At 42.9% G+C, this 25,798-nt stretch overlaps 1 protein-coding gene across 1 annotated transcript in view; it reads left to right on the top strand.

The window, feature by feature from the left end:
• Positions 1-6,253: 6,253 nt before the first annotated feature.
• Positions 6,254-25,798, top strand: part of BMP6 (bone morphogenetic protein 6) — an 88,639-nt gene continuing 69,094 nt past the window's right edge. The window contains exon 1 of the mRNA XM_087707491.1: positions 6,254-6,920. Coding sequence (XP_087563617.1) covers positions 6,254-6,920 — 667 coding nt within the window. The remainder of the gene's footprint in view (positions 6,921-25,798) is intronic.

Below are 25,798 nucleotides of genomic sequence, written 5' to 3'. Positions count from 1 at the left end.
AATGTACAGAAACAGCCAGTGTTTTACAGGAGCCAAATGGTTATGGAATGCATTGCGTTTTTTTGACACTTTAGATGTACTGTTTTTAATAACAGTTAAATTACTCTGCTGTCTGCATTCGGTTTATTTGTCAGCCAAAGGAAAATATGCCTGTTATCTTGAGGAATCTTTTGGAAGGAACCAAGATTTATTACTTAGTTTATTTTAAAAAAAACTGTTCTGAGTTCATGGACTTCCTGTTTAAGTTATTTACAAGCTATTAGGGCTTCCTGTTAACTACTCCACTTGTGAAATAAGATACATTGCTTTTCGTATGAGAGCCTCCATAAGTCAACTGAAGAATAGGAGGAAACACACATCTGCATAATATTTTGATTTAATCATTTGTTTAGGGATTTTCCCCCCTATTGTATAATCTGCTCTTTTGATTTCCCCCCCCCAAATAGGATTGCCATTTTTTAAAGCCATGTCTCTAGGTTAAGTTTGATTCTGCTTGTTTAATGGGCATGCCCCATGTAATTTTCTTGGCAACAGAATGGGATTGCTTTCATTTTGATTTGTTTTATTTCCTAGTCTAGCTTCCAGCCTTGATAATATTCCCTGGTGTTCTGCCATCCAAATGCTAACCAGACCTGACCTGTCAAGAGTTTTCTGTGACCTTCTGAAGAGCTACACAAATCCATAAAAAGTTAGAATGCGACTTGTAGTGATGATTAAACAAGGGTCATAATTTAGCAAAGTACTTGTAGTAGCCTGCACCTGATCAGTTCTTGCTTCTCTATTGCATTACAGGTAGAACATTCTCAGAGGTGGGTCCCTACCAGTTCGCACCTATTCGGTAGAACCGGTTCGTCAAATCTACCGAACCGGTTAGAAGAGGTTCCACCGGTGGACCCGGAAAGCAGGCCACACCTACAGAAGAGGTCCCATTTTTTTTTTGAAACCCACCACTGGTCCTTGGATATGATTATTCTACACTATCATGCTCCTATTTATAAAACTCAGTGCCTCTGTGAAAGGTAAGGATGACTACTGCGTTTGTGGTGCAATCAGAACATTGCGTGTGTTGAAGTTGTTTTAACGCAAACCAAAGACGCCTTTTAAAAAACAGGTTTACATCCTATTCTTCTCCATGCCAGTGCTGTGTGTGAGGTAATTTAAGGTGGTTCTGACAAGTGTCGCCGGCATCTTCATATCCGGTCACATGGGCGGCAAGCCACTCCCATCCGGTCACATGGGCAGCAAGCCACTCCCACAAAGGAGGCCACACCCACAGAATAGGTTCGAACAATTTTTGAAACCTACCACTGAACATTCTTGACTGTTACAGCTGATTACTGGACTATTTAACAGGGGATTTTATCAACAATTCCCTTGCTCTAAAAGTGCATTCCGAAGAGCTCAATCCAAATTACAAAGGGATGCAGGTACTCCTTAGTTAATAGTTACTGGGACTGGGATTTCCAGTCCCAGTAAGGTGCAGTGTCACGTGAGTCCATCACTTAGCAACAGCAATCCCTAGAAAGTCCCAGTTGCCATTTCTAACCAAATCCTACCTGGTCTTTGGATGGGGATCCACCCCAATCCGCGCCGTTCCCAGCTTGGTATCTCCCAACCAGGGGTGGGTTTCAACCGGGTCGTGGCAGTCCCCGCGAACCGGTTGGTCGGCGAACCCGGAAGTAAGTAACTTCCGGGAACGGCGAAGAGCCCGCTCACCCGCCCGCGCTCCTTACCGGTCTTTGAAGGCTTCTGCGCTTCCACACAGGCGCATGGCACATACAGCGCCTGCGTGATTCTCCATGAGCAGCTGGAGCATCGCGCAGGCGCTAAGACGCATGCGTGAACTGCGCGCGTGCACGAGGACGCCGCCGCCCCCGTTCCAACCGAACCGGTTGGAACGGGATTAGCAACCCACCACTGCTCCCAACCCAGAGCCGTGGTGAGGTAAGGGACCCTTCCCTCCCACCTATTTCTCCCACCTCTGTCCTTTTGGCCAGCCTGAACTCCACTGCCTGCCACCCCTGTGCTCCATCCAAAGATCTCACAAGAAGGATTCCCCGTGCAAAGGCGGCATGTGACTTGAGCAAGATTGTGCACGCCTTTGGGAAGGCAGCCTGGTGAACCAGCAGCTGCTTTGTGAAGGGCCAGGGTGAACATCGGTGAACTTTTATCGGCATCAGGAGGAGGAAGATCATCTGGGGGCTGTAGCAGGGGTGGGTTCCTGCCAGTTCTAACCTCTTCTATAGAAGAGGTTCCAGAAATCTACAGTGCCATTTAGAACCGGTTCCAGATCCCTCCACCCCGCCCGTCCACACATCATCAAGATGAAGAGCGAGAGGAGGAATTCTGGGAGTTGAAGTCCACAAGTCTTAAAGCTGTCAAGTTTGAACACCCCTGGGTGTTTTTTTTTCCCTAAAGAGTTAGGGGTGCAACAGTTACTGTCTACTTGACAGTAAGACTTGCGTGCTTCAAATGCCAGAGTTCCTGAGCCAACATTTTGGTTGCTAAGCAAATGAGTTTCACCACATTTTACAAGTTGGCCCATCAAGTCACATGGCTGGCAAGCCACCCCCACCCAGTCACGTGACCAGCAAGCCACTCCCACAAAGCAGGCCACACCTACAGAAGAGGTTCTAAAAAAATTTGAAACCCACCACTGGGCTGTAAGATGATGGAGTGCAAGACATCCATAAGGGCAGAGATTGGGATGGGGAGAGAGGTAGGTGGTGATAGTTGAAGCCCCCTTTCGGTCATAGATGGAGTTGGCTATCAAGCACTGACATTTTGATCAGGTGATGGGAAGGCTTGCAATGGCCATTATTTCAAGAACTGGCCATAACTATCCTTTCTTCAGCCACATTATAACTTTGAATGGTTGTTGAATGAATGGTCATTAATTGAGAACTACTTAGTTTTCATAAGACTAGTGATACAAAATATAACCGAAATGGGAAAGAGGACGCAGTGTCTTAGAAATTCTGAATGAACAGCAAGCGGTGATAAACTCTTAAGAGAGTTTAATTAAGAGGGTGTAAAGCATTTCTCCTTCCATTTAGGGCTCTATGGAGCCGTGACCCGTCAAAACCGCGGAGGACAAAATCGCGCTCGACGAAAGCGCGCATTTGACGTCATCACAGCGCGACGAAAAAATTAAAAATTGAAATAAAAATAAAATTAAAGCAAGCCGACTCACATAACGGTAAGGGTAAGGGTTAGGGTTAGGGTTAGGGTTAGGTTAAGGGTTAGGGTTAGGTTTAGAGCGTTAGGGTTACGTTTAGCGTTAGGTTAAGGGTTAGCGTTAGGTTTAGCGTTAGGTTAAGGGTTAGGTTAGGGTTAGATTTAGGGTTAGGTTAAGGGTTAGGTTTAGGGTTAGGTTTAGCGTTAGGTTTAGGGTTAGGTTAAGGGTTAGGTTTAGCGTTAGGTTAAGGGTTAGGTTAGGGTTAGATTTAGGGTTAGGTTAAGGGTTAGGTTTAGGGTTAGGTTTGGGGGGGTTAGGGTAAGGTTTTCGCTTTATTTTTACATTTATCGATCACAGCGCGATGTTTTCATCGCGCTGTGATGACGTCACGTACGCGTTTTCGTCGAGCGCGATTTTGTCATCCGCGGTTTTGTGGTGGAACCCTACGGAGCAACTTGTTGGTCACGAATGAAGGCCAATATACGTGTCCCAGGATAATGTTGCAGGATCTAATCTGGGTCGGTCACTGGGACCAGATTGGACCCTGTAACTTGATGGGTTTTGTAAATCTTAAATACAAGTTCAGGCAAAGTGTGTCCCTGTCCTTATTTCTCCTTACAGATGTTTTTTTCTTTTCTTTTTGGGGGAGAGGAAATTTAGTTTATTTAAAAACGGTATTAAAACTAAGTTAAGACATATTACTAGGAAGCAAAGTAATAAAAGATGGCAAATAATTTTTTCTGAAACGTGAATGTTACGCAGGGTAAGGGTAAGTTAAAACTAAGACACTGAGAAATCCCCTAAGATTATGCTGCCAAATTTTGGTACAGCTAGAGATATCGGTAGGGATATGTAGTTCTATACAATGACTTGAAAGCATTTTATTCTTATACTCTTGGAAGTGTAGGAAGGAATATGTTCTTTGTAGATTGTTGCTTTTATAGTTCTTTAACTATAGTTCCTTCCTTCCTTCCTTCCTTCCTTCCTTCCTCCCTCCCTCCCTCCCTCCCTCCCTCCCTCCTCCTCCCTCTGGGCAAGAATTCAAATTTATACTATATTTGAGTTTATAAGGAGCTTCCTGTTTCAGGCAAGGTGATCTCTTAATTGAAGAACTCCTACAATGAGTATTGTGAAACCTGGAGGGCTGCACCATTGTTCTTTGGGTTTTAATTCAGCAACAGAGTATTTCTTGAGACACAAGTGTCTTCCCCAAAACTTTTATCATATTGCTCTAGGACAGTGTTTTTCAACCACTGTGCCGTGGCACACTAGTGTGCCGTGACATAGTGTAAGGTGTGCCGTGGGAAAATTACTTTATATATAGTCAATATAGGCACAGAGTTAAATTTTTTTAACATTTTCTAATGGTGGTGTGCCTCGTGATTTTTTTCATGAAAAAAGTGTGCCTTTGCACAAAAAAGGTTGAAAAACACTGCTCTAGGAAGTAAAAAAGTGTGAGATTATACATAAACAGAAGCATAAAATAGTGAGCTAGAAATACAAACCATACCCATTGCAAATTATTATTTTATTCTTGAAAAGCGAAGAATCCCTCCCCCCAATCTCCCCGCTTCAAAACCTGGCCAAGGGAAGTTTCCCAGCACCTGCGTATCAGGCCAGCCCTCATTCACACGTGTTAAAGCCTCTCTCATAGGGGGTTTAAACTGTACCCGCCTATCTTACTTAGCCCCATTTAGCCGAGCTGGGTGCCTAAACGAGGGGGCAGCAAACAAGGAGGCAACGCCTCTTCTCGGGGGGGCGGAGAGGTTTCCAAGCCGTGACGGATAGGGACCGGGAGCCGCTTTCATAAGTCGCCTCCTCCGCCGCCCGTCCAGAGAGAGAGAAAGAGAGAGAGAGAGAAAGAGAGAGAGAGAGAGAGAGAAAAGAGGCGGGCCGCTTCTGCCGGCCAGCTGGAGGATCGCGCGGTACCTGCGAGGCTCGGCAGCCGCGTTCGCAAGAAACCCCAGCGACTCCAAAGAGCTGCCCAGGCGGACGCCAGGAGCAGCGCGCGCGCCGTTAGGATCGGTCTCATCTTTGGCGCAGACTTCTGCGCGGGGGCGAAGAAGGAAACCACCATCTGCGGAGTTCGGGACGCTTCTTTTTTTCTGCCCGGGGAGTCTCGGGGAGAAAGAAAAAGGAGGAGTTGGAGGATTAGGAGTTTGGGATTATTTTGGGGGGGATTTTTGTTTCGTTTTTGCCTTCTCCCGCTCGGTCTCTTGTCGAGAACTTCCACCTTTTTTTTTAATTATTCCCCCTTTCCTCCGAGAACTTCAGTCCTGTGAAAAGGGGGCTTGCGCGGGCTGCTCTCCCTTAGGTTTGGCGCAGGAAGAGGCGCGCAAAAAAAGCTACCGGACTCGATTGGAAGCTGCCGGAGGCGCGCAAAAAAAGTTACCGGACTCGATTGGAAGCTACCGGAGGCGCGCAAAAAGCTACCGGACTCGATTGGAAGCTACCGGAGGCGCGCAAAAAAGCGACCGGACTCGGTTGGAAAAAGAGAGACGAGCGCCCGAGCGCTGAACTTGCCCTGAGCGAGTCTTAACACCCCGCGCAGGGATAGCGGGAGATGCGCGAGATCCAGAGGGTTGCGCCTGAGTTCGCCAGAAAGGGGCCAGGAGGCGAGAGAGAGAGAGAGAGGGAGAGAGAGGGAGAGAGGGAGAGGGAGAGAGGGAGAGAGGAAGAGAGAGGGAGAGGGAGAGAGAGGAAGAGAGAGGGAGAGGGAGAGAGGGAGAGAGGAAGAGAGAGGGAGAGGGAGAGAGAGAGAGGGAGAGAGGGAGAGGGAGGGAGAGAGAGAGAGAGGGAGAGGGAGGGAGAGAGAGAGAGAGAGAGACCCCTTTGCGGCTGTGTGTGTCCCCTCCACCACCACCCCGGGGCCCCTGGATGGAAGCGGGGGATGGAGTCGTGGAGAAGGAGGGCAGCTCCGCGCGTTTCTCTTCCCCTCCCGTGAATTAGCCCCGCTGCCACCCCGCCGAGGGGAAAGGACGGGGCAGGAGGGGGGGAAGGTGGAAGCAAGAAGGGGAAGCAGGAGCTCCCAGCTTCTCCCAGCGGCGAGACTCAGCTCTTGAAGTGAACGTGTGAATGGGGGGGAAAGCGATGCCGTGGAGGCTGCGCTGGGTTTGGTGGTGGGCGGTGGTGTGCGGGAGCTATTGCTGGTGCTGCTGCGCCCTGCCCGGGCTGCCTCTCCTGCCCGCCGCGGGGGCGCTTCTCCTGGGCAGCCCGAGCGCCGCGGGCTTCGGGAGCGGGAAGACTCAGGCTCAGGGTCCCGTCTCCACCTCTTCTTCCTCCCAAGCGGGCTTCCTCTACCGCCGTCTGAAGTCCCACGAGAAGCGGGAGATGCAGAAGGAAATCCTCTCCGTGCTGGGCTTGCCACACCGGCCCCGGCCCTCGCACGGGCTTCAGCTGCAGCAGCCCGGAGAGCTCGAAGTGCCTCTCCCGCAGCAACGCCGGCGGCAGCAGCAGCAGCCTCCGCTGGGCAGGCTGAACTCCGCGCCCCTCTTCATGCTGGATCTCTACAACACCCTGTCCGGCGAGGAGGAGGAGGAGGAGGAAGCGGCGGCGGTGGAGGAGGGAGGAGAGCCCGAGCATCACGTCGGGGGCACCCGGCACATCTCCACTGCGCGACCCCCGCAGCCCAAAACTCTCCTGACCCACAACCTGGGCGCCTCCGGCGGTCCTAGCTTAGCCACCTCGCAGGACAGCGCTTTTCTCAACGAGGCCGACATGATCATGAGCTTCGTCAACCTGGGTGAGTGAGAGGCAGGGGTCCGTCCCCTGGGAATGGGGTGGGTGGTCCTGGTTTAAGGCAGGCAATTGAACCCCCCCCCTTTCCAGGAAGAGGAAGTAGAGAAGGGAGGGATGAAGGAAGGGAAAGGAGAGGGGGGTGGAAAGGAGAGAAAGAGAAGGAGAGATAGTAGGAAAGGAAGAGGGGAGGGGAGGTAAGGGAAGAAGAAAGAGGTAAGGAGAGTTGGGTGGAAGGGAGAGAAGGAGAGGAGGGAGGAAGGGAGAGAAAGAGAAGGAGAGATAGTAGGAAAGGAAGAGGAAGAGTGGAGCAGAGGTAAGGGAAGAAGAAAGAGGTAAGGAGAGGAGGGAGGGAGGGAGAGAAAGAGAAGGAGAGGAGGGAGGAAGGGAGAGAAAGAGAAGGAGAGATAGTAGGAAAGGAAGAGGAAGAATGGAGGAGAGGTAAGGGAAGACAGAAAGAGATAAGGAAAGGTGGGTGGAAGGGAGAGAAAGAGAAGGAGAGGAGGAAGGATGGGAGAGAAAGAGAAGGAGAGAGGACAGGAAGGGGAAGAGAGAGGGGAAGAGTAGGGGAGAGGTAAGGGAAGAAAGTAGGGGAAGGAGGAGGAGGAAGCAAGGAAGTAGAGAAGGAAGGGAGAGAGAAAAGAAAAGATGGAGAAAATAAGGTGGTGTCATAACAGGCGCTAGGGATGGTAAACAAAGCAACTCAAACTGTATATTATAACCTTTTAAATGGAATAACAGAAGTATAAGAATGGCAAAGAAAAAGAATAACCACGTGAATGTATACCTAGAATTGTATGTAAGAGAATAAGCGACAGTAAGAATATAAAGCACAATTTAGGTAAACAATATTTGGTTATAAATAGCTAAGTATAAATAAACATAGAATTGTACATAAAAATGGATAACGAATAAGGAGACCATGAATGCAAGATAGAAATGTATAGAAGGGAAAACACTAACTGCAAAGAAACCAATACGGAACTGCTGAATGATATGCGATGGAACTCTTTGTTCCTATGTTGTCTTAAGTCATGTGTTTGTTTTTTGTTGATGTGCTTGTGTGTTTAAAATAAAAATTTATAAAAATAAAAAAAGAAAACCCCCCCCCCTCCATTTGAGCTATTAGGCAATACAGGTAATCCTCAACTTACAACCACAATGAACCCGATGTTTCTTTTTTTTTTAAATTGAAAATTTTAAAGAAAAAAGTTTTACAAATATATGCCTCCCCTCCCCCCAATTTCCCCCCCCCCCAACCTCCCAGAGCAAATACAGGGTATAAACATTAACATCCATATTCTAAAATAAGCTAACAAGACTATAGCATCATCCCTCACTTGTAGTTTTTAACTCCCCTTTTGTGAAGCTAACTTTAAGCAAATTGTATCCTTCCTTGCTCATTCACTCATAAGCTATCTGGAGTTTCTTAGTCCCATATTTATTTCTGAATATAGTCAATCCATCTTCTCCATTCCATCTTATATTTCGCATCTGAATGGTCCTTAAGATATGCTGATATTTTAGCCGTCTCTGCTAAGCTTGTTACTTTTAGTGTCCATTCTTGAATAGTAGGCAATTCTTCCTTCTTCCAGTACTGCGCCACCAATAGTCTTGCTGCCGTTGTAAGGTTCAAAATCATATTAGTGAGCCCCATGTTTCTGCTGTTCATTGTAACGTTTGCTAAAACGAGTTTTGTCCTGTTGGAGGACCTTTCATTGCCACGGTTGTTAAGTGAGTCACTGCAGTGGATAAGTCAGTAACTTGGTTGTTAAGTGAATCTGGCTTTCCCCATTGTCAGAAGATCGCAAAAGGGGATCACATGGGGACACAGCAATGGTTGTTAAGTATCAACCGCTTGCCAAGCATCTGGATTTTCATCACGTGACCATGGGGATGCCGCGACGGTCGTAAAGTGTGAAAAATTGGTCATGAGTCACTTTTTTCAGTGCCGTTGTAACTTTGAACAGTCACTAATTCAACAGTTGTAAGTGGAGGACTATTTGTATGGTTAAAACCTGTAGAAACGTGTTGAGGAACTCCAAACTCTATTATTTATTATAGCAATAGCAATAGCAGTTAGACTTATATACCGCTTCATAGGGCTTTCAGCCCTCTCTAAGCGGTTTACAGAGTCAGCATATCGCCCCCAACAACAATCCGGGTCCTCATTTTACCCACCTCGGAAGGATGGAAGGCTGAGTCAACCCTGAGCCGGTGAGATTTGAACAGCCGAACTGCAGAACTGCAGTCAGCTGAAGTAGCCTGCAGTGCTGCATTTAACCACTGCGCCACCTCGGCTCTTATTGCAGTATATGCAGTGGTGGGATTCAAATAATTTAACAACTGGTTCTCTGCCCTAATTATTTCTTCCAACAACCAGTTCACCAAACTGCTCAGAAAGTTAAAACCGGTTCTCCCGAAGGGGTGCGAACCGGCTGAATCCCATATGCTCTTGTACTACAGGAGACTAACAGCTATCTGGCTGTCAACTTTTCTTTTATCTTTTTCCTCCAGTGACCATCCTCATCCCCCCCCTCTTTCCAGTTGCTATGCCAAAACTCCTTGCAACGACCCCCCTCCTCTCAAGCTGATGCTAATGACCTCCAGTTCACAGAGCAGAATAAAAATCTAAATTATATAGTCAAACTGCATTCCTTAGTGTAACTGCATATTATGTTATGAAGTTTGGCCTGAGACCAGGCAAACAGAAAGTTATGTTTCAGGGCTCGATAGGGATCCCGCTGAATGAAGACACGTCTCTTATTTCGAAGATTATACAATATCCAACATTTGGGCTAGTGCCTCCCAAAATATTAATATAACAGCAAGACCTACAAAGAACATCCAGCTTAAAGGATGATCCATAGCCAAGCCGAACTGTAGCAAAATTTGAGTTAAATTCATAACGATTTGAGTGAATGGTTCAAGTTTACTACACAATCCTACTTGTACTGTATCCTAAGTATACAATATTGTACAATAATACTCTTCTGGTTCACACACGGTAAAAATTTGACGTAAAGACATTTCTGGTTCACACAGAAATTAAGGACAAGGTTAGACCTCATTCTTAAACTAACCTGTATTCAAGCTAAGGAGCCTCTAATTGCTCTTGATAGACTGTTATTATCAGAAATAGAAAGAGCCTTTGGTTCTTTCTCTTTCATCTTTTATTACAGGCTCATTTTTATATTTTTATATTCCAAAAGCCCTTAAGACTTGTTTGTGATCTCAAGCCTGCAGCTACCAAGCAACCGGAGGCTTGCTTTAGATGGCTCCGGCAGTGAGGTGATCATTTTTATCCTTCCTCGTCTGGAGTTTTGTATTTCAAGATTTTATCATATGCTTAGAATAGAATGTACATTTTTGTTTCTTTTTATTTGATTGTCGTTTGCTGCCCAGAGTTTCCTCCAGTGAGGTGGATGGCCATATCAATTTGATTAGTAGATACATTTGGGCATGGCGGGCGTCTTATAAATTAAATAAATAATCATGACAGATATATTCAGTATTTCTTAAACTTTGATACGCTGAAAATTCTTGTCTATGCATAGCATCCGAAATTCAGTTCCTAGTGCCTGTTAAATCAGCAAGCTATAGCAATAGCAATAGCAGTTAGACTTATATACCGCTTCATAGGGCTTTCAGCCCTCTCTAAGCGGTTTACAGAGTCAGCATATCGCCCCCCAACAACAATCCGGGTCCTCATTTCACCCACCTCGGAAGGATGGAAGGCTGAGTCAACCCTGAGCCGGTGAGATTTGAACCGCCGAACTGCAGAACTGCAGTCAGCTGAAGTAGCCTGCAGTGCTGCATTTAACCACTGCGTCACCTCGGCTCTTGATTTTAAGTGGTGGAGTGTACTTCTTATTGAAGGAGGTGATGAGAAATAATAATTCTGTTTTGCTATGCGTTGGCTTTATATGAAACCATATCTTTGGGATTAAAGTTGATTTTGTCATCCGGGAAAAATTGACATATTTAATTTCGAGTTCCATTTCTTTCTGATTCTGAGTATCGTTAAATACTCGGCATAATTTGTTAGCCATTACACATATGTTACCTTTCTGTATTATAGATAGCTGACATTCCATGCTTCTGTGGTACTGACCATGGTACTGTTTTCGATGCTGCTCTAGGCAGGTTTAGAATAACCGGTTTAAGAATGCTGGGAAGGGAAATATATACAAAATGTTTTATCGTTGGCATTTATCACCAACAAGATTGGCTAAAATGTACCCAAACATGAAGCCGACCTGCTGGAAGTGTAAAAAAGTACAAGGGACTTATTATCACATATGGTGGACCTGCCCGGAAAGACAAAAATATTGGACAAAAATTTGGAAATGGGTGCAAGAAATTACAGGAGAACAGATAAAATACAAACCCGAAATCTTTCTACTGGGAAATAATCAAAGGGAAATATACAAAGAAAATTAAGTACATATTAACACATCTGCTAACTACAGCTAGAATAGCATTTGCCTAATTCAGATAAGAAATTAAACTACATTTGGGAATGGGTGCAAGAAATTACAGGAGAACAGATAAAATACAAACCCGAAATCTTTCTACTGGGAAATAATCAAAGGGAAATATACAAAGAAAATTAAGTACATATTAACAACATCTGCTAACTACAGCTAGAATAGCATTTGCCTAATTCAGATAAGAAATTAAACTAAATTTGGAAATGGGTGCAAGAAATTACAGGAGAACAGATAAAATACAAACCCAAAATCTTTCTACTGGGAAATAATCAAAGGGAAATATACAAAGAAAATTAAGTACATATTAACACATCTGCTAACTACAGCTAGAATAGCATTTGCCTAATTCAGATAAGAAATTAAACTAAATTTGGGAATGGGTGCAAGAAATTACAGGAGAACAGATAAAATACAAACCCGAAATCTTTCTACTGGGAAATAATCAAAGGGAAATATACAAAGAAAATTAAGTACATATTAACACATCTGCTAACTACAGCTAGAATAGCATTTGCCTAATTCAGATAAGAAATTAAACTAAATATGGAAATGGGTGCAAGAAATTACAGGAGAACAGATAAAATACAAACCCGAAATCTTTCTAGTGGGAAATAATCAAAGGGAAATATACAAAGAAAATTAAGTGCATATTAACACATCTGCTAACTTTCACTTCTTGAAAGAAAAACGAGAAAGTCCAATTGCCTCTTGAAAAAGCACCTTTGGGACAACCATGATCTGGATGACTGAAAATCTCCGTAGATATTTAGCTGTATTTGAATGTATTTATTTTGCCACCTCCAAGTAATATTATAGTTATGTAAAATAACTTAACATAAATAACATAATAACAAAACCTAGAAGTATAAATTATTTTTGAAGACAAATATTACAATAGATTCAACTGGTAAGCGTTAGAGATTATTTAGTTGGAGAGAAATTTTGATGATGGTGATGGTGAAGAGCCGAGGTAGTGCAGTGGTTAGGGTGCAGTGCTGCAGGCCACTTCAGCTGACTGCTATCTGCAGTTCGGCAGTTCAAATCTCACCAGCTCAAGGTTGACTCAGCCTTCCATCCTTCCAAGGTGGGTGAAATGAGGACCCAGACTGTGGGGGTGATATGCTGACTCTGTAAACCGCTTAGAGAGGGCTGAAAGCCATATGAAGCGGTATATAAGTCTAACTGCTATTGCTATAACATTGTTATAGTAATCTCACAAGACCCAAACTGCAATTTGAATATTTGTGTTCTTGGTATAAAGACGTTTGTCCAGACATCTCCAATAATAGACACTGAACATGCTATCCCTATGTTTCTTGTATGTGCCGTGCAATGGAAACATTGGCACAATCCAGTCAACATATAGTAGTGCAATTACTATAGAATCTGCATTTTGTGCACTCACACTTAGGTTAATGTGATGGATATAATACTATCACCTTTGCCTAACAATTCTATTTTTGTGGTTTTGATTGTTTGGTTGTGTGTTATGATATAGATGCAGTGAACATTTACCTGGCTCGATCTGTATGTTCATTGAAGATTTCAGCACATAGAAAATGTGCTAAATCTGGTTGAAAGTACTTGCTAATTGTGATTCTTAACTCAAAACTAACAACAGTGAATGACAGCTAGAAAACCGAGAAAGACAAATGTAAAATCTACTAATGCAACCTGCTTAAAATGTTGAATTAGAAAAAAATAATGGGAGCTGAAGAGTAATTTGTGCCGTGACCTGACAAATGCGCGATAGACAAAAGCGCGACGACAAAACCGCGATGACAAAACCGCGATGACAAAACCGCGATGACAAAACCGCGATGACAAAACCGCGACGTCAAAATCACACCCAGAAATTCGCGATGTCAAAATCGCGCCGACAAAAGCACGATGATAATAAAATCGAAAATTTTTTAGAGTTAGGGTTAGGGTTATAACGTACATACGCATGATTTTGTCGTCGTGCATTTGTCATCGCACTATTGTCAAAAATCAATTCGCGATTTTGACGTCATGGTTTTGTCAGTGCGGTTTTGTTGGCGCAGTTTTGTGTATCGCGCATTTGTCGGTGAACCATTTCTGCTGCTGACTAAGAAGCAAACGAACTAAAATTTATTTCAATGGTAAATTAGAGAAAGTACTATGGTATATCTTTTTTTTTTAGTGATATTTTGATGCACTAACGTCGCTGATATTACATTTCAGTAAAAATGATATTCATGAAATTGTATCGTTGATGACTGATGAAATAGTCTGTGAATATTCTCCATTCTTTCAAATACGATCCAATGTTATAATTGTAGCAGTGAACAAAACACGTTTTACCTGGCAGCCAAAATAGCAGGAAAAGGACTGTTAAGACATGTTTAAAGAAGACAGTTAATTAGTTTCATTAACTTGTGTAGTAAATTTATTTTCAAAAAAAGCCTAGAACTGCTAAGCATATAGCATTTTGCTGTGGGGAGGAACAGAATACCTAGTGCTAGGATTGCAAACTCACTCTTACTTATCAATTCAGATTTCAATTAGTAGGAAACTTCATTTCTTAATATATTTGAGATTAAACTGCAAAATAGCAGTGTGTGCTTCTTTTTCTCAAAAACTGGATTTTTATGCATGTGGCCCAAAATTTGGTTTGTCTAAATTTTAAATCTCCGTGTCTTAAAACATTATCACCAATGAAATAAGCTTTTCTTTGTTGTTTGTTCAGTAGTAGGATTCAATTTTTTTTTACTACTGGTTCTGTGAGCGTGGTTTGGTGGGCGTGGCATGGTTTGGTGGGTGTGGCTTGGCGGGCATGGCATGGCTTGGTGGGCGTGGCTTGATGGGCATGGCAGGGGAAGGATACTGTAAAATCTCCATTCCCTCCACACTCCACTCCAATTACTTCCACTAGGCCAATAAGATCCCATAGACTAGGCCTCCTCCGAATTCCATCAGCCGGTCAATGTCGACTGGCAACGACCCGGAGGAGAGCCTTCTCGGTGGCTGCTCCGACCCTGTGGAACGAGCTCCCCGTGGAGATTCGTACCCTCACCACCCTCCAGACCTTCCGCATAGCCCTTAAAACCTGGCTGTCCCGACAAGCCTGGGGCTAAAAGACTTCAACCCCACCCGAATAGTATGACTGTTGTGCTTTTTAACGATGTATTGTCTTTATGTGTATAACTTGTTTTGTACTTCCCTCCCCCTGAATTGTGAGCCGCCCTGAGTCCCCTCAGGGAAAAGGGCGGCATACAAATAAAGTTAAAATCTAAATCTAAAATCTAAACTCCAGGGGAAGGTTACTGCAAAATCCCCATTCCCTCCAGATCAGCTGGGACTCAGGATTCAGAGAATAGATGGAGGTGCGGTCAGTCAGAGGTGGCATTTACTGGTTCTCCGAACTACTCAAAATTTCCGCTACCGGTTCTCCAGAACTGGTCAGAACCTGCTGAATACTACCTATGTTCATTCATGTATTATGCAGTTTTTTAAAAAAATAAACAATTTTTATTTATTTTTGAACAAAGACAAACAAACATAAAAATTAAAAAAAACCATCTTCCATTACAAATTGTAGAAAGTGTCAGTTGGTTACAGTATTTCCATGCATCTCTTCCATGCTCATCACCTGCTTTTCATATCAAATAGCATATTTTACCGAGTCAAATATTGACTGGAAACATCAGTATCACATGAGTCCCCCCTCTCCCTCTCTCTCCCTTTCTCTTTCTCTTTTTTTCTTTTTTTCTTTCTTTCTTTCTTTCTTTCTTTCTTTCTTTCTTTCTTTCTTTCTTTCTTTCTTTCTTTCTTTCTTTCTTTCTTCTGAGCCAGTGGATATGTGGATAAAAATGCTCTTGGTTCTATTTAAGAAACTCTGTTGTTTAGTTCCAAATGGTTGTTGACCATTTATTTTACCAACATCATTTTTTAAAAATCCATGAACTGGTGGACTTCCAATTTTCCCTGATGTTTATCTATATATAGAAATATTTTACAATTGTTTAGGATTTTGGAATGTCATAGTCACATTTGTCATCAGTGTACTTCTAATAGGGAATTAGTTCTAGGATGCTAAGATTGTATTAGAAATATATTCATTAAGTCAAAACGTTAGATGATTTGAGCGATTATGATGAATCAGCCAGGAAGACTTTAATACAAATTCTGTAATGTAGAACTAATGTAGCACTTATAAAATTAGTATTATATTTCTGTAATTGTTTGTAAGATTAAAAAAGGCTATGAGAATAGTTTTGTGAATTCTATTATTCTGTAAACATTATTAGAACTCCACGAATAGCAATTTTTTTCTATTTGCAAAACATTTATAATTTAAGCGGATGTTCTTAGCAAATTTCCCAGACAGGTGCACATGCAAAACTACTTATCTTCCTAGTTATAAAAAGGTTAAATGATGTATTTACACAAGGGCCAGAGAGTGACATCATGTCTCTTCAAGAAAAGATGTGTCTTCCACTAGCCAAGTTTTAAGTGAATATGGAGAAAGGATTCCGATTTGCATTGGATATTTGTATTTTACGATGGAGCACTAAATGAAAGTCATTAAACAGTACAGAAGACCCAGATCCATCATGCTTAAGTCATGTCTGAAATTCACACATCATAGCTAAGCTGTGGTCCCCGGATCATCTAGAGGAGGTTTTTTTCAAACTGTGTTCTGTGAATTCCAAGCTGCATGAGAACTTGAGGGAATTCCATGGCACACACTAAGGGAAGAATGAAGTTAATTTGGTCACGGCCGTTTGTAATGGAAAGAGTTTGACTTGTTCTTCCATGAAAAACAAACCATGGCCTCCATTTTACAGATCCAGGTTGTTGTTGTTGTTTTTTAAAAAACTAATAAGTTCCATGACTTGAAAAAGCCGTGAAGCTCTTTAACAAGGGCTAATGTGGAAAAGTATTTAGAATAAAAGTCTAGGTCTTGAAGGATTCAGGTGTGAATTTATGAACATCATAAATTAAAAATTGAATACATAATAATTAACCAATGTCTTACTGACAAATGATGAATGTGGAACTCGTGCTGCATAGACAACATTCTGTGGAGTCCTTTCCTCAACTGGGAGGGAAAAGGGAGGACATAGCAATAGCAATAGCAGTTAGACTTATATACCGCTTCATGGGGCTTTCAGCCCCCTCTAAGCGGTTTACAGAGTCAGCATATTGCCCCCAACAACAATCCGGGTCCTCATTTTACCCACCTCGGAAGGATGGAAGGCTGAGTCAACCCTGAGCCGGTGAGATTTGAACAGCCGAACCGCCGAACTAGCAGTCAGCTGAAGTAGCCTGCAGTATTGACTCTAACCATTGCGCCACCCCGGCTCTTGTGTCTGTGGTTTTCTAAAGACCTTTTTTCTAGGCTTATGGGTTACTTGGATGTAAACAGCTGCTTTGAATATGTATCCCACAAAGTGATATGAATAATTTTGTACCTTCCTTGTACTCCCCACCCCATCCTCTATTTCTAACTAAGCAACTTATTTGCCTGTTTGCAGAACCCAGGAGTTGCAACTGTAAAAAGAGCAGGCTACTTCTACCTATTCCTTCTGAATTACTTTAAGCTAGTTGTATAATCATCTTCACTCTTGGACGTTTTAATACAGTTAGAGAAGAATACCAGCCAGTCAAGGCTCCCTCTGATCAACCAGAGTGTGGTAAAACTGACCAAGCAGTTTGTTTAAAGTTGCAATGGTGCAAAGCAATTCTGCTATAATTACTTAGCTTTTGAAAACTTCAGAAATGATTTAAAACACATGCTTCTGATATTGCATGAGTGCAACACCTCTGTGCTATGCATTACCTTTTTTTCAGGTTTTTGCACGAGTCTAAAATAAAGTTATCGCTGCCTATTGTTTACAGACCTGGGCTGAAGCCTGAAAAAGCTCCTTAAACATATAGTTTGGAAGTGCAGTACTCACATAAGGCCTGGAACACTCCTCCTGAATTGTTTTGAAAGCTGTAAACAAGATCATAAGTCAAAATGTTGTTAATCGTCATAGCAGTGGTGGGATTCAGCCAGTTCGCACCTATTCAGGAGAACCGGTTGGTAACTTTCTAAGCAGTTCGGAGAACCGGTTGTTGGAAGAAATATCATTTTGTTTTTTTCCACTTTACAGGCCTAATCCTGTAAGGAAGGCAGGAAGGAAACATTCTGGTGTTGTTTCTAGCCTAATCTTTATTGACCTGCATATAGAAACTGCCTCTCTGGTTAACCCTTATTACCATTGTAACAGCTAAGGTGAAGCGTCCACCAACGTGAGTGATGTTGAGTTGGCCATGCCCACTACTCTAGCACAGATCCTACCTGCGAGACCACCTACTGCCACTGGTAGCCTCCCACCATCCAGTGCGATCCCACAGAGTTGGCCTCCTCAGGGTGCCGTCGGCCAGACAGTGTCGGCTAGTGACCCCCAGGGGTAGAGTCTTCTCTGTGGGAGCGCCTTCCCTCTGGAATGAGCTGCCCCCGGAGCTTCGTATAATCCCCGACCTCCGGTCCTTCCGACGCACCCTAAAAAGTTGGCTTTTCCAGCAAGCCAGCCTGGCCTGAACAAAACATAATAAAGTATTGGTCACTGTTAATTTTAACTTGAATTTTTTTAAAAAAAATGTATTGTCAATTTTAATTGGGTTTGGGATATTCCATTTAATTTTTTTTAACTTTTATATTATGTGTTTCTTTTAATTGTTGTACGCCGCCCTGAGTCCTTGGGAGAAGGGCAGCATATAAATCTAATACATCTCAATCTCAATCGCTCTAATGTATTGTGATTGGAGAACAGTTTAGAAGGTGAGTTTAGAAATCAACATTTTTAGAAATTATATAATTTATATTTTATATGCGTTCTAGTGCTGAGATATTTCTGTGGGACGTATGTTCTGCAATGTGCAACACTGTTGTAGCATTCTCTCGTGAGAGTGTGTTGGTTTTCCTGTTCTTTCACTGCTGTTCTTTTGGTATTTTACAATCTTACACAAAACAGATTAAGTTCTTTAAATCTCAATAGCATATCTTTATTGCTACAACTACTGGTCTCTTGCTTGAAAGGCACTTTGGTAGTGTACGTTACTCACTACTAGCAAGTCATTTTTATAGATAATCACACTCATAAGAAGGAGATTCTCCAGCTGCCTAAAGCAGAGTCAATCTATTGCATTTATCTAAAAGAAAGGGCAACACTGAATTTAAGATGTCAAAGAAAGAATTATTAGACAGAAAGATGCTATAAACATACAAAAATCCCATGCACTATATTTTCTTCCTATCAAGTAGAGTTGTCTACTCCAAGATAAATCAGTCCTGGAGAACTTTGTCCACCTAATAAATGTGACACATCCATTATAGAGATATACACATTGTCCAGAGGTCACATGCAATAAAGTGGCAAAATCATTTAATTAAAAATTCATGTTTACAATCGAAGCTGAAAAGAAGTTAGATATTTCAGCAAAGCAATGCTTGGAAACATCCTTTCAAATCAACAAAGGACACGCTTTAGGAAATGAACAACAAAGATTTGAAATGGCTCGTACCTCAGATCTGAATATGATATAAACTCTGCAGGGAGATGTTAAATATACAGTGTACGAGAAGTCTTTTTTTTAAAAATCTCAAAAGTAAAACTAGATTCATGTTATAAAAAGTGTTTCAAAGTTATTTTTTCTTTAAAACTAAGATATGTTAAGTATATTGATATGGAAGCATAAATACCATCAACATAGAATGGAGTTGGCTCAGAAGCTGAAATACACCAATAAAAGGAAGAGTGGGAAACAGAGGAGAGAAGAAAGATAGGAAGAGAGGGATAGGAGAGAGGATAAGGGGGGAAGATGAGGAGGATTAGGAGGAGTGGAATGAAGAGAGAGGAGAAGGAGAAAGGAAGAGGAAGTAGAGTAGGAAAGGATGATGGAGGGAAGAAAGGAGGTAGGAGAGAGGTAGAAGAAAGAGGTGTATGGAGAGCAGAAGAGCTAATAATGGGTTTTTATCTTTCTGGGCATTGATGACAAGAGGAACTGATGTAATTACTACTTAATACAATAGGATATTGGCTATGTAACAGTATACATGCGATTATATGTTATGAAAGTGGAAAATAAAAAAAGTATATTTTTTAAAAAAGGGTTTCAAAGTACTGGTTGAAAAGGTACACAAGCTTTTGTATTTTCTTATTTTGAATCTGTAGATAACTGCTCATGAATATAAAATTGCATTGAAATCTGGAGAAAGACGCTTTGCTTAACTTAAGCAGCTATCTTTTGAAAAAATGCAAACCAGTAAGTCTTTACCTGCTTCTTATCACATCTGTAAGGGAAAAAAGAAGGAAAGGCAAGGTTGATTCCTAGGGCAAAATATTTTTCAACCTTAGCAACTCTTAAGATATGTGGACTTCATGCTGTTTGGGAATTCTGGGATTTAAAGCCCATATATCTTAAGAGTTGCCAAAGTTGAGAGACACGTCTATAGTGGCTTTTACTAATGTTACTAATTACATAGACACACAGGAGAATTTTTCGGAGAGTTTACTTTTAAAGGTAAATAAGAATATGTTGAATCAGGTTCAGAAACAAATTAGCAGCTGAGGCAAGGAAGCCAGAATTAAGGCCAGTTTTGTTTAGACGTTACAGTCTTCCTATGTTTCTGCTTGCAAAACGAAACTTATATTCTACACAGAAGCCGTATTTTTTAACAAGTTGTTTGTTTTTGTTAATTGCATATGGTGGCCTTAATGGACTGACGGCTATAAAGCTGTAACTTATTCTTAACAGGACCAGATGTCCAGTTCCAAAAATTTGGCCTACCTGTCATTTAGTTATTGCTGGACTTCTGGCCAATAAACTGTAACACTAATAACAACTAATTTAGAATTAATTGCCATAGTTTAACTGCTGCCAGTTCAAAAATGAAACACCTAGCAATTTGCTTCTGGCATGGTAATACAGAACTCTTGGGTACAATATGTTCTTGAAGTATTTCTTATTTACTCAGGTAGTCAGGGACCTGTCTATTAAGCAACATATATAGCAGGGGTGGGTTCCTGCCAGTTCTAGCCTCTTCTATAGAAGAGGTTCCACAAATCTACAGTGCTGTTTAGAACCGGTTCCACCTCCCTCCCCACGCCCGTCCGCACATCATCAAGATGAAGAGCGAGAGGAGGAATTCTGGGAGTTGAAGTCCACAAGTCTTAAAGCTGTCAAGTTTGAACACCGCTGGGGAGTTTTTTTCTAAAGGATTAGGGGAGCAAGGGACTTATAACTTGACAGCTTTAAGACTTGCGTGATTCAAATGCCAGAGTTCCTGAGCCAACATAACTGGAGGAAGAATTCTGGGAGTTGAAGTCCACAAGTCTTAAAGCTGTCAAGTTTGAACACCCCTGTGGGTTTTTTTCTAAAGGGTTAGGGGTGCAAGGGTCTTATAACTTGACAGCTTTAAGACTTGCGTGCTTCAAATGCCAAAGTTTCTGAGCCAACATTTTGGTTTCTAAGCAAGAGCGTTGTTAAGTGAGTTTCACCACATTTTACAAGTTGGCCACGCCCACCCAGTCACGTGGTAGGCAAGCCACTCCCACCCGGTCACATGGCCAGCAAGTCACTCCCACGAAACAGGCCACACCTACAGAAGAGGTTCTAAATTTTTTTGAAACCCACCACTGATATATAGTAACTCTCCTATGTAATATACAGATCAACTTTTAATGTATAGCTAGAAATGTTTGCCTTACGATTTGAAATATGAATAGTAGTGACAAAAATAAAACATATTAATAAAAACAATTTTTTTTTCTAAATTAGAAAAATGCCATTAATACAATTAATAGTAGGAGCATGGGTTAAAATTGTAGCACAAAACCTGGATTTTTGTCTGGGTTGAGTTAGAGGTTTTAATTAATTGTTCCCCTTTCAGTCTTTGATGGATTGAATTCTTATCATCTAATCAGTACATTGGAAGAAAAACACAGATCAACACGTATGGGGTAGCTTGTTGCCATGCAAATGGGCAAAGGGAGAGGTTGCCAACCAGTGGTGGGTTTCAAAAATTGTTCGAACCTACTCTGTGGGTGTGGCCTCCTTTGTGGGAGTGGCTTGCAGCCCATGTGACCAGATGGAAGTGGCTTGCCATCCATGTGACCGGATATGAAGATGCCGACGACACTTGTCAGAACCACCTTAAATTACCTCACACACAGCACTGGCATGCATAAGAATAGGATGTCAACTTGTTTATTAAAAGGCATCTTTGGTTTGCGTTAAAACAACTTCAACACACGCAATGTTCTGATTGCACCACAAACGCAGTAGTCATCCTTACCTTTCACAGAGGCACTGAGTTTTATAAATATGAGCATGATAGTGTAGAATAATCCTATCCAAGGACCAGTGGTGGGTTTCAAAAATTTTTGGGAACCTCTTCTGTAGGTGTGGCCTGCTTTCCGGGTCCACTGGTGGAACCTCTTCTAACCGGTTCGGTAGATTTGATGAACCGGTTCTACCGAATAGGTGTGAAGTGGTAGGAACCCACCTCTGTGGCCAACTTTCCTAAGGATTTTGTCTGCTTTCTTAAGGATCCAATCTGGACCATGTTCTCCTGCTTGGTGTTTACTTTTTGAGAGCAACTCACATTAATGTTAAATACATGAATTGTTTCGTCTCATGGCTTTTTTTGAAGCCAGCTTAAGTCTTTCCATTGTTTGCTGTATTTTAATATATCAGCGATTCCTGTGCTTTTTTACTAGTCAATGCCAGTGTTATTGAATTCAAAACGGGCATATTATTGTCGTCTCCCCCCCCCTCCTCCTAAAGTAGCCAATTGTTCTTTCTCTGAACAAAGTATACTCTTAATCACATCAAACAGAACACTAAATTTGCTTTTATATGAGAATGATAAGAGAAACTCTTGTTTTCTGGGATGGAATTCTTTTTTTTTCTAAATTATGCAATTTCCCCCTGACTAATTGTGATTTACACAAAGCATTGTTTAAGAGCTAAGTCATTAATCCAAATCTGAAAACAATTGGCCTCCTGTCTTGTTGCTAATAAGAACATCCTCCATTTACAAAAGGTAACTATTTTAGGTCATACGTAATAAAATAAATATATGTGGATAAATTGGTGACAAATATTGTTTGCGTAGGGAACAGGCTGAGTTTTGGATAGCACGCTGTAAGATTTGTACATTATAGGCAGCAATTCTGTTCAGAAAGGTAATTTTCCTAATATTAAAGCATGTCATTACACTACAAATCTAGTTAGAAAATTTATCAATAGCAATAACAATAGCAGTTAGACTTATATACCGCTTCATGGGGCTTTCAGCCCTCTCTAAGCGGTTTACAGAGTCAGCATATTGCCCCCAACAACAATCCGGGTCCTCATTTCACCCACCTCGGAAGGATGGAAGGCTGAGTCAACCCTGAGCCGGTGAAATTTGAACCGCCGAACTGCAGTCAGCTGAAGTAGCCTGCAGTGCTGCATTTAACCACTGCGCCACCTCGGCTCTTGACCAATCAGTTATTGATGGGATTAGGTTTTGCTTTGATTAACCAATGCTTTGGTTATGATGCTTCCTCAGAGTTGTGATACAATACTGTAAGGGTCTTATTTTCTTTTGACGCAAAAATATGGCTTGGGCCTTATTATCAGGAGAAGGCTTATTGTTTTGGGGTTGCTGGGCAGCTGCTCTTGCGAGTGGGCTCCCAAAGAGCCGGGCACAGCCTCAGGGGCAAATGGCTGTGTTGCGCTGTCGCAGCAGCGCAACACAGCAGCCATAAAGTGAACACCTTCATGAGCAGCCACCTGGCAAACCTCTTTTCCAGCCAGGCACAGCACCATTCACTAACCTAGGGGTATTGCCAAGCTTTGTGAGCGCCTGTTCGCCGCCCCATGGTTCCCGTGATTTGGCGCTTTCGGAATGCCCCATGGTCAGTGAATGGCGCTCTGCATGGCTGGAGAGGGGGTTGTGCGAACGGCTTTTCCGCTCCCCGCTCGTGCGCCTCCCAGCCTCACGATGCCCTTGCCCAACTCTCCCTGTAGAGTCAGGGCAACTTCGCTGTTGCGGCCCACTGTTATCCCAGCAGAGTGACCACTGCCGGGAGACTTGGCAGCCTACCTCTGTGGTTTGGAAGCCGCAGAAAAAGCCATGCTGGGACGGTGGCGGCAGTGGGTGGCAGCAGCGTAGGTGCCCTGACTCTGCAGGGAGAGTTGGGCAAGGGCATTGTGAGGCTGGGAGGTGCGCGAGTGGGGAGCAGAAAAAACTCTTGCACAACCCCCCACTCCTGCCGTGCAGCGTGCCATTCACTGACCTAGGAGCATTCCAAAGGTGCCAAGCCACAGGAGCCAGGGACGGTGAACAGGTGCTCACACGGCTTGGCGATACCCTTAGATCAGTGAATGGTGCTGTGCCCCGCTGGAAAAGGGGTTTGCTGTGTGGCTGCTGGTGAGCGTGGTCACTTCATGGCGGCTGTGTTGCACTGCTGTGACAGCACAACACAGCCGTTCGTCCCTGAGGCTGTGCCTGGCTCTTCAGGAGCCCGCTCGCAAGAGAGCAGCCGCCCAGAAACCCCCCTCTTCATCTGGGCACAGCGCCACTCACCAACCTAGAGGTATCCCAAAGGCACCAAGCAACATGAGCGCCTTTGCCCCCGGTTCCCATGGCTTGGCAACTTCAGGATACCGCTAGGTTGGTGAGCAGCGCTCTGCCTGGCCATAGGGGGGGGGGGTTGTCCAGGGGCTTATTTTCCCTGGAGGACTTATATTTTTGCCCACCCCAAAAATGTGGCATGGCCTTATTTTCATATTTTCGGGGAAACACGGTAGTATAAGGAACAGCCGCTTTGATTTGTGAGCATATCAAGTGGTCTTAAATGAGTGTCTCTAACATTGAAAAAAAAAGCTCTTATCCGAAAAGAATTTTTTAAAATATTTAAAAACTTATATTGCTACCAACTCTGGAACTCAAGTTAACAGTTTTTCAAAACCTTTTTTATTCCCCGTGTCCTATTTTCTTCCTATTTTTCTGTGCAATATTTAATTTATTACAAATTCGAAATACTTGTAGTGCGCAGATGTTTTACGGGATTTGTTATTCCCTATGCTGGAGGTTATGAGTCAGATTACTGTTAAGTAAAATGTTTATGTGACATCATTTCTGAGTCATATATTTGCATCATATACAACCTGCCTGACAATCAAAACATTCACCACTTTGCTAATGATTATACTAACTTTCCACTGCTGTGGAACATAACTTAACTCCAACATAACTTAACGACACCGAAAGAAATGCTGTAAATTACCCTATTTGCCTTATTATGATTTTTGGACATTATCTCACCACTACCTATGATTACAGAGTTGACATTTAATTTTACACATGAATTCCATTATCTAAAGACCATCTTATTTTCCTATTAATCAAATGGAGTAAAATAAAATGTCATGCAATTGATAATCGCCACAGAAGATTAAGATTAAGATTTAGTTTATTTGTATGCCACCCTTCTCCGGGAGGGACTCAGGGCGGCGAACAACTCAAAAGGGGAAAAGGGGATACAAACACAATACACGTAATTAAAATACACAAGAGTCATACAGCCATACAAGTCGAGAGGGGAGGGGAACTCATCAACCCCAGGCCTGCCGACACAGCCAGGTTTTGATGGCTTTCCGGAAGGCCTGGAGAGAGGTGAGGGTCCGGATCTCCGCGGGGAGTTCATTCCAAAGGGCCGGAGCTGCAACAGAGAAGGCCCTCCCCCGGGTGGTAGCCAGATGGCATTGGCTGGTAGACGGAACCCGGAGGAGGCCGACCCTGTGAGATCTAACGGGTCTATGGGAGGTAATTGGCAGCAGGCGGTCTCTCAAGTACCCAGGTTCCATGTAATGTGTATGGTAGCTCATAATGGTAATATATACAATCGAGCTGTGCATTATCACTGTTTAGTTAAGGAGTAGCTGACTGGACTTTTGTCTCTGATCTTCTTCAGATATCTTAGCCAATTATAAAGGGTGTTACCATCGGAAGAACTTCTGTTTGATGCAGTGGTGGGATTCAGCCGGTTCGCACCTATTCGGGAGAACCGGTTGGTAACTTTCCAGGCACTTCGGAGAACCGGTTGTTGGAAGAAATCTCCTTTTGTTTTTTCCCCACTTTACAGGGCTAATCCTGTAAGGAAGGCAGGAAGGAAACATTCTGGTGTTTACATTTACGGAAGTGGCACACTAAAGCTGTGGACATTCTTTGTATCTATGAGAAAATGTCAAGGGCTGAAATGCAGTGATGGGATTCAATTTTTTTACTATGGGTTCTGTGGGCGTGGCTTGGTGGGTGTGGCAGAGGAAGGATACTGTAAAATCTCCATTCCCTCCCTACTCTGAGGGATCAGAGCCGAGGTGGCGC

The sequence above is a fragment of the Thamnophis sirtalis genome, unplaced genomic scaffold (genome assembly GCF_051295495.1).
Source record: "Thamnophis sirtalis isolate CommonGarterSnake01/CBP01778 unplaced genomic scaffold, rThaSir2_p1.2 scaffold_2, whole genome shotgun sequence".
Taxonomy (NCBI): Eukaryota; Metazoa; Chordata; class Lepidosauria; order Squamata; family Natricidae; genus Thamnophis; species Thamnophis sirtalis.
The sequence above is the reverse complement of the archived record's forward strand: the minus strand, read 5'-3'. Positions and strand labels throughout refer to the sequence as shown.